The sequence below is a fragment of the Enhydra lutris genome, unplaced genomic scaffold (assembly GCF_002288905.1).
Source record: "Enhydra lutris kenyoni isolate GAN:26980312 unplaced genomic scaffold, ASM228890v2 scaffoldscaffold57, whole genome shotgun sequence".
Lineage (NCBI taxonomy): Eukaryota > Metazoa > Chordata > Mammalia > Carnivora > Mustelidae > Enhydra > Enhydra lutris.
In genome coordinates, this window is record NW_019154141.1 from 4,335,091 (window position 1) to 4,344,441 (window position 9,351).

At 44.8% G+C, this 9,351-nt stretch overlaps 1 protein-coding gene across 5 annotated transcripts in view; it reads right to left on the minus strand.

The window, feature by feature from the left end:
- The window catches only part of LOC111158041 (mitogen-activated protein kinase kinase 6), a 117,920-nt gene that overhangs the window by 19,361 nt on the left and 89,208 nt on the right, over window positions 1-9,351 (minus strand). For all 5 annotated transcript variants that reach the window (XM_022519836.1, XM_022519838.1, XM_022519837.1 and 2 more), the window contains exons 8-10: window positions 7,254-7,381; window positions 6,268-6,345; window positions 4,947-5,086 (exon numbers count right to left, since the gene is read on the minus strand). In XM_022519836.1, coding sequence (XP_022375544.1) covers window positions 4,947-5,086; window positions 6,268-6,345; window positions 7,254-7,381 — 346 coding nt within the window. The remainder of the gene's footprint in view (window positions 1-4,946; window positions 5,087-6,267; window positions 6,346-7,253; window positions 7,382-9,351) is intronic.

Here is a 9,351-nt window from a genome sequence, read left to right on the forward strand (position 1 = left end):
CGTTCAAAGCTACACCAATTTCTTTTTGGATTGGAGCCAGACTTTTGCATTTTCAAGCGGCTTGTCATTTTCAAGCATGCCATTAGCTAAGGGCTCTAATTCCTCCTCCAAATGCCACAACACACGCTCCTGACCGTAGCTGACACTAAAAAACGGCTTCACGCTGCCTTGAGAATTGCTAGCTTGGAGTTTGTGCTGACCAGAGGATTTCTGCCTATTTGAATTCCCCCTGATGGTTTCCAAGAAGGGCTATTTGGTATGTTCACAGAAAAAAAAAAAAAAAAAAAAAAAAACACATTATGCCTCTCAAGACCATACATTTGTCATAAGCTAAATAAATATCCAGTGCCTCTGTTTACGCTTTCTTCATGAACAAGTCAAGAACTGTATTTGATTGTGCCTGTGTTATGCTAGTTCCTCTGAGTCAGTCTCAACGTCTGGGGCAGCCTCCAACACACTCCGAGATGCCATCAGGCTGGTCAGCCGGGCACAGAGCCTCTCAAATAAGCCTGGAGGAAAAGCAAAAAAGAAGTCGTGCTGCTTGGGCACTCCATAGTTGGGTTTCCAGAAACTTCCTTCAGTCACCAAGCCTGCGCACCTACAGGAAGGGGTTCTGGAGAGAAGTATAAGCCTTCCACAATTCCGCTTTTTCCTTTTTAGATACTCATTTGTTCACCCTCTGTCGGACTAGAAAGTAAGACTTTTCTATGAGACTTCTCAATTATGAATCCCAAAACAAGGCCTTGAAGGACAGCATCACTTACTCTAGGAGCGCTTTAAAACCCCTAGGATAAGAAAACCATGTGTATGGGGGAAAATAAAAAGAGGAGGAAATGTCATTCTATGGAATTATTTCAAAATAAGTGCAGAAAGGAAGGATTAGTAGAACATCACTGGTTTTTCCTTTTAAGTCCATAAGGCATAAATGCCTCAACTTTCTTTCCTCTCCTACCCCTGGTCCCCATTCTCCCTCTCCCCTACTCCACCCCCACCCCCAGGATGATGTCTCTCTGATGCTAGGACAAAAGAACACATCAGGGGCTCCCTGGTGGCTCAGTCATTAAGCATCTGCCTTGGGCTCAGGTCATGATCCCAGGGTCCTGGGATCAAGTCCTGCATCGGGATCTCTGCTCCGCAGGAAGCCTGCTTCTCCCTCTCCCTCTGCTGCTTGTGTTCCCTCTCTCGCTGTGTCTCTTTCTGTCAAATAAATAAATAAAATCTTAAAAAAAAAAAACAAAAAACAAAAAACACATCAGCTGGGGCTCTGGGTTCTAGAGGTAACTTTAGGTATAAGAGTGATAGCCTGCTAGTGCTTTCTACTCCCCCAGCAGACTGGGATTACTGTCAACTCACGTGCAGTGACCAGAGGAGACCGAAAGCCAGAGAGACTCCCTGGATGAGGCCATACAGTGTGAAGCAGCTCTGCGGGGGGTGTTGGGGGTGGGGAGTGGTCATCAAACGCTGAGTTAGCACACCTCCTGGGAAAGGTCACAAGTGTTCTGACAGATGACCAAGGCTGTGGGTAATGCCACCTTTCTCTTCTAGCTCCACACTCAGCCCAAAGACAGAGTTAGGAGATAAAACCACCAGGATGCATCTATCTCAAAATTTGGGATTCACCTTTCACTTTCCAAATCTGTATTCCCCTTTCCCCACTTAACCACAAAAACAGGGGCTTTCTGAGAAAGTCTTGAAGGATCAGAGCCTGACTATGCCATGGAAATACAAAAAACACATGGAGATTCCTCCAAAAAGCATCCGCTCATGAACAGGTATCTCAAATCCAGCCATGTACATGGGAAAATGGAGGAACAGCTATAAAAGAGATCCATTTCTTCATCAAGAAATAGAAGAGGGTGTTCTTAGGTAGTCACTTTCACATCCTTTCCATCTGCTCAGCTCCAGATCAAATTTAAAACTGTCAGTAGTAAAATGAGCGAAATAACGACATTGCCCCTGGAAGCAGGTGTGTACCTATCAGCTAGTACAAAAATCCTTTTAAAAAATCAGCACTGTGTTTCTGAAGCCTTAGACAACATTTCCAACTCAGTGGATTTCAAAACGGAGTCCATACTAAGGGGGTATCAAAAATATATCTAGTGGTACTTTACAGGAGGCAAAAAGCTATTATTGATCTGCTGTCTAAAAGAAGAGAGCCTGTATTAAAAAAAAAAAAAATCCAAGAGAGGATCATTAAGAATGCTGGTAAATCCAGAATTAATGCTTCTCTTAGGGGCGCCTCGGTGGGTCAGTGGGTTAAAGCCTCTCCCTTCAGCTCAGGTCATGATCTCAGGGTCCTGGGATCGAGCCCCTCATCGGGCTCTCTGCTCAGCAGGGAGCCTGCTTCCCCCCTCTCTCTCTCTGCCTGCCTCTCTGCCTACTTGTGATCTTCGTCTATCAAATAAATACATAAAATCTGTTAAAAAAAAAAATGCTTCTCTTATTCTTTCCAATTGTCCCACCAACAAAAACAACTCACCATTTTACACAATTGATACTCTGAAATGTCACACTCTACAGGAAATACACTGAAAGTTTGAATAATTATTCTTGTAAAACTTCAAAGTTTAGGTGACTTGAGTTTTGTTTCTATTAATGTGTGTATGTGTGTGTTGCGGGGGGGGGACGGTAAACCCCTTAAGCAAGCCAGACTGGCTGACATGAATATGAGTAAAATGAAACGGAATTAATAGCAAGGAACAGCTTCAGGAAAGCTAGAAAATATCTACGGCTCAAAGTTTTTAAATTAATGAACCTCAGCAGCTGGGACAAAAACTGACAGCAGACAAGAGGGGAACAGGGAGGCCTCGGAGGTCGCTGCAGGTTCCAGCAGTGTTCGGGAAGGCACAGCAGGGGCACAGGTCATTCTGGATTGTCCCTGTAAGTACGTGTGCGGACACTAAAATTAGCATTACTTCTCAAGGTTTTCATATTCTAAATATCCCTAAAAAGCTTTAATGCTCTGAATCTTTGGGAGAAATTCTAAGTAAGAGGGAAAATACGCTAGTGAACAAAAAAAGTAATTGCACCATTTTTCAAAAACAAATTATACAAGAAAAACGGGTTTTGAAAAGAAAGCCGTTGATATCGGGTCCACAGACCACAGAGCAAAATCAGGGGTTCTCGCCCCAGCTGCATAGTAGAACGATATGAAAACCTTCGAAAAATACTGATATTGGGGACCCTCCCCAGATCCATGAAATCAGAATTCTGAGGGTGTGGCCTAAGCGACAATACATTTGGTAAGTTCTTTCAAGGTCTGGAAACCAAAAGCCAGCGTGGACCACAGTTGCAGTAAACTAGCGATTCTCAACAGGCAGCTGCACTTTTTCAAGCTTTTCACACCAGCCTCCTTCTTACCCAGTTCCCCGAAGTACCCAGCCAGAATCCTGGGGAGAGGGGAACAGGCAGGAGAAAGGTTACTGGGAAGAGAGTTTGACAAGACTTCCCTAGATGAGATCCTTCCCCTTTACCACTCCTCTTCAGAACTACTGGTCTGAACTCTCCAAGATGACTCACCCCTTTTCCTCTGTGACCTTTAAACACTTGAGGATAAGGAAAAAGAAAAGAAAAAGGGAAAAAAAAAAAAAAACAAATACACAATAAAAAAAAGTTCTTGAATCCAGAAGGCAAAATCATGAGCCCATCTCAGCCGGACCAGTGTCCTACCCCATCCAGCACATTTGTCCAAGGAAAGCAGAGGGGAGGACCCACGTCAGTAGCCCAGAAGTAATGCCCCGTCAGAGGCGCCCAACAACACACTGTACTCCAGCCCATGGCTCCAGCCCCTCTCTCTCACCATTTGGCCAAAAATTAAACAAAAACAACCAACAGTAGGCCAGCCTCATGCATCAGAGCAAAATACCAGGGGTGACCCCGGGGACCAGCGCTAACGAAAATTCCAAGAGGCCTTCGTTTCACAAACAACAGACAGTTGCTTTGTCTCATCATGTTTCCCAATAAAAGCTGCATTCAGGACACTTCTTCCAAAGAGCACGGAGGCCAAGAAATGATAACCTTGAGGACCGTCAGATGGCCTTCAGAAGCCCAGCCATTTCCTCAGCAGGGGGCGGCCATGATGGCCCCCCTCCCGGGGTGACAGCAGGACTTTGCACTATCTGCTTCTGCTGGGCACCCATGTAAACAAGTGTCATTTTGTACTTTCCCTGTGGTGTCGTCTTCCAGGAACACTTGGGATGTTCCTTAGTATCGGGTTATACCAGGGGGTATGGTCACCGTGCATGCCCTCTCCTACTTTCCTCGATTCCCCTGACAATTTCCACGAAAACAAAGTCTACGCTGTTAGCATGACTCCTTCCATTTTTCTACTCTGACTTTCCTTAGATTCCCTCCTCAGACCCCCAGCACTGTCCATCGCACCCTCACGGGCAAGGGTACCCACAGCTAACAAGGCTTGTGCAGGAGGCAGCCTACAAAACACAAGACCGTCTTACCTACTCCCCTGCCCTAACTGTTCTTTCCGTGCTCCAATCAATGCCAAAACAGCTTATAGCTCTCATAAAGGAGTTTCTCGCTCTTGTGACATGAAGCATGATCTTTTTTCTGCTTAGAGTATCTTTCCCTTCCTTACTTCCCTGATTGCTTGGAAAAATACCTCCTAGGGTCTTCAGCACAGGATTTCTCTCCCCTAGAAACTCCATCCTAATGCCTTTCCTCTGCGTTCCCCAAATACCCTGGGCACAGCTCCATCCCCGGATCGCCATATGGTACCAACATCACGGACTGAAGAGACTCCCCTACTTGACTCTGAGTTCACTGAGGGCAGGGACTGGGATAAAGGCACCTTTGTCTCTCCCGCATCGAGGGCACACTCCATAAATGCTTCTGGAATGAATGCATGTGTAATGGATTAAGACCAACAGAGGAAGTTCGTGAGAACTCCTCTCCTTCCTTCCCACTGGCTCTTGGCAGCCAGGCTCTCTTACCACTGTGAGGTAAAGTCAACAAACTCTTCCGAGAATTTGTCCGCCGGGAGCTGTGGCGAGGGCTCCTCTACCACCTGTTTGAGCTGCTGGAAGGGAGTTCCCCAAGAGTCGTAGGGAAACCGAAGGATAGCCAACTCGATCTAGAGGGGAGGAAAAAAACAAGGGGACAACCGCTGAGACAGAACCACTTTAGGGCACCCGCGGTGCTCTGCTGTTCCAGAAGAATCTGCGGCAATCACAGAGGTGAAGTTCAAGTAAAATTTGGGGACAAATAAATTAACAATATGTTCTCTACATTTCCCCCATTCCTACCGCCAGGGATTTTTATCTTACTGGAGGCAGCCAATGAAGCCTATTTATAACTAGGTCCTCACCAAAAGCCACGTGACACTTAATAAAATTGTAAGCCAGCAGTAGGCAGCTTTGGGATGTAAAGTAACCAGGTGTTCCAATGTTCAGTCTGAAAAGTTAGTCTCGCCCTAAGATTTTCCAGAGCTGTGTATCTGCTGCCATCTGCAGGCCACTCACTGGAATGGGGGAAAAAACAACAACAACAACAACAACAAAAAACTCAGGGACCGAATGACTGATCTTTTTTTGGATCTGAGTAAGGCCACTTCGCCATGACAAGATCATCACATGTATTCTGGGCAGGGATGTGAAATAACCCACGGGATTTAATCAGCTGCCGTGCCTGGGAAGGAGCCAGGACCACAGTGGGTAATTCCAGACCTTGGTGATCCACTGAAAATGTACGATCACCCAAGTTACAAAGGATAACTGTAGGATTGTGCCTCAGGAAATTATCTTGTTTGTTACTATGTCTTTTGGCTATATCTGACCTCAGTGGCCAGGATGTCTACCAGAACCATATTCTGGGAAACACAGCCTCTGTCCTGGACCGCAGCTCGGTCAGGGTCCACACACATTTACATTCCGGGAGTAGCTTCAACTTTATGCCTAGATGAGAATAACTGAATTTTAAACTATAACTGAATTATAAACTATCAGGAGCTATAGGCAGGATTCATTTTACAGATGAGGATAATAAGACAGTCCTTGCGACTGTATCGGTTTACTCGAGGGCCCAAGCCCAGTTAGAGGGGGGAATAAAGAGAAAGACTGGGTTTGCCCAATCCTAGCGCAGTCTTTCCACCACAACATCCCGCAGACAATCGTCACGCAAAACCTCCTGCCCCGTCCAGCAGTAGAGGATACTCGGGACCCACCATTAGGGCATTTGCCCTTTTGTTCGCAAAACCCACCCCATTTCAGCTTCCTGCCCAGAACCTCACAGTCCGGAATGATCATCACACGTTACCATTGTGATGCCCAGACTCCAAATGTCAGACTTTACACTGTATCCCTTCTGATTGAGCTCTGGGTTTATCCTTTCAGGCTGCAAAGGAGACAGAAAAAGACAAATGAGATGACGATCTTAGCTCGGTAAAGTCTCCGGGGGCTGTCACCAGCTGCCAAGTGAGTTGTTTTAAGCCTGTTAACATAAGCCTCCCAGGCCAACAAGACTCACTCACTACAATAAATATGGACGCCTCCATGGGATTTTCCTCATTCTAAAGGAGTCTTTTCTTGGAGACAAGAATGGATCAAAGTCCCTCATGACTCAAAACTAATTAAAAAAAAAAAAAAAACTAATTTCAATTTTGCCTCCAGAAGAAAGAGGATACACAGCACAAAGCTCCTTTGCCAGTCTAGAATTTTCCTTGTGAAGAACACCAACAGTCCAGAACTCAATAGTCAGAATCTGCAGAATCTGCAGAAGTCACCGGGCTACTGTCCGAGATTTGCTCAACATCAGGGGGAGGGTTCTCAATCCCAAATGCAAAACTATTTCAAAACAGAATACAGAAGCCCCTTAATATTAAAGAGGGTCCCAAGGCCTCTGCCAATGGCAACAAATCTTCCCAACCACGAGCATCCTTTAGGACTAACCTAACTGACTTATTTGGGTCATTTAAATTCTGTTCATTCTTCTGTCCCCAACAAGCAGGATAACACTCCCCTGTGACACAAGGTGAAAAATTTGTGTGGGCTGTATCTATTACTTACATTTTTTTTTTTCAAGTAATAGACCTCTTTTACTCAAATTTCAAAAAAATAGTATGTTTGAAGCCAATGACTAAGGATTTCAGACAGAAAAGACTTAAGAAAAAAAATAAGATGCAGGATATTTATTGCACCATAAGCACATTTCCATCCTCCCTCTGTGGCCATCCATTTCCTATTTCCTGGTGGGGTTTGCGGGCAGCTGCGTTCCCAGATGCCTCCCCCCGCTGCCGTACTTACGGCCATGTATGGTTTACATCCTGCGTCAATAGTTTTGGCGACAGAGTCTACAAGGTAGCCACTGATTCCAAAATCGCACATCTTTACTTGGCCAAGAGCGTTGATCAGCACATTGGAAGGTTTGACGTCTGAAAGCAAAAGAACAACCAGGAGCCCATGATCCCAGCCTGCTCTGAAGATTCCTGTGTCCACCACCAGGCGGCCTGACATCCCCACATCCTGCTCACTTCTCTTTCCTCTGGGGTCCTCCCTGATTCCCACTGACACCATCTTACTGCTTCCAACTTGGTTTCCTATTTCATGGCTCGTCCTTCTTGTAGGTTTGTGACTCCATCATTAAGGGCTGTCTCCTCTATTTATCATCTGCATTGGCCCCATACGAATAGTAAAAACTTAAAATACTATTACTGAATCAAATGCCCCATTCCCTGGGCGTAGACACGACGACACAAAATGAGTACATTCTAGAAATCCGCTGTACTACATGGACCTTATGATGAGTAATATTGCCTTGCACACTTAAAATTGGCCACGAGAGCAGTCTCATCTTAAGTGTTCTTAGGACAACAAAATATATATATATTTTTAAGCCCAGCTCATCGTGACCTATTGCACAGTTTAAGGGTGGAAGTAAACAGATTGTGGAATGATAAGGCAGAATGCAGTCCCACCATCTATCAATCTGATTGAGGCAACCCGTTTCAATGGATGCATCTGCAAGAGGTGTGTGTCTGGGGTCACACAGCGGAACTCATCAGGAATTCAGAGATTCCAGACCACAAAGCATGCCCCCAAATAGAGAATCACTGTTATCGCTGGATAACGGACTTCGAAATTATTATAGTTAACCTTCTTCCCTCTTGAGGGTATTTCATAAAGGACATGTAATCAGCAGAGTAAGTTATTCAAAAAACACTAAAAATGATCCTTTATAACGTTTTCCCTTAAACTGAATGGTGGACGTGCACATTATGTTATTTTTATACTTTACGTATATATTTTTAATACAAATGAAATATTTCCAAATTTTGAAATAAATACTGAAAAATTGAGTTTCCCATGGCGGGGGTAATCTACATGCTTCTTCCCACCTGGATTCTTTCCCACTTTCTTTTTCTTTTTTTTTATTTGACAGACAGAGATCACAAGTAGGCAGAGAGGCAGGCAGAGAGGGCGGGGGGGAGCAAGCTCCCCACAGAGCAGAGAGCCCGATGCGGGGCTCGATCCCAGGACCCTCAGATCATGACCGGAGCCGAAGGTAGAGGCTTAACCCACTGAGCCACTCAGGTGCCCCTCTTTCCCACTTTCTTCTCTTCCTCGTCATCCTCCCTTTTTTTCCAATTTCTAATAATAACAATTAATGATAATAATAACAGCAATAACAGTAATAATAGGTACTCTGAGCAGGACATTCTACATCACTTTGAGGCTGACTCAGACAGCGTGAGAATTACCAAATCTCACTACCCCACCAGCTATCCACACTTTCCACTAACTCTTCTTCAGACTTGGTTGAGTGAGCAACTTCCAAGAAGTTTTCCTTGACTATAGTCACCCAGTGCTAATCATTTCCTTGCTTTAGAATCTACGGAGAGCTCTTCTTGGTAATTTCATCTTGGTAATGTGGTTGATTTTTTCCATGTGTTTGTCATACAATGGTCTTATTTCCCTATCAAGAATCCCTTTCTGGAATTTTAATAAGAATGTGTTTTGTTGGGACGCCTGGGTGGCTCGGTGGGTTAAAGCCTCTGCCTTCAGCTCAAGTCATGATCCCAGGGTCCTAGGATCGAGCCCCGCATTGGGCTCTCTGCTTGGTGGGGAGCCTGCTTCCCTCCCCCTCTCTCTCTGCCTGCCTCTCTGCCTACTTGTGATCTCTGTCAAATAAATAAAAAAATAAAATCTTAAAAAAAAAAAAAAGAATGTGTTTCGGTACCTCTCAAGGCACCTATTATAGTGATGTATAAGTGGTGGAAAAATGATTACAAGTGAGAAATGGATGGAGAGATGAATGGATGGATGGATGGATGGATGAATGGATAGATGGATGGACATTAACATGGAAGAATGGATATATGGATGGATGGATGGATGGATGGAT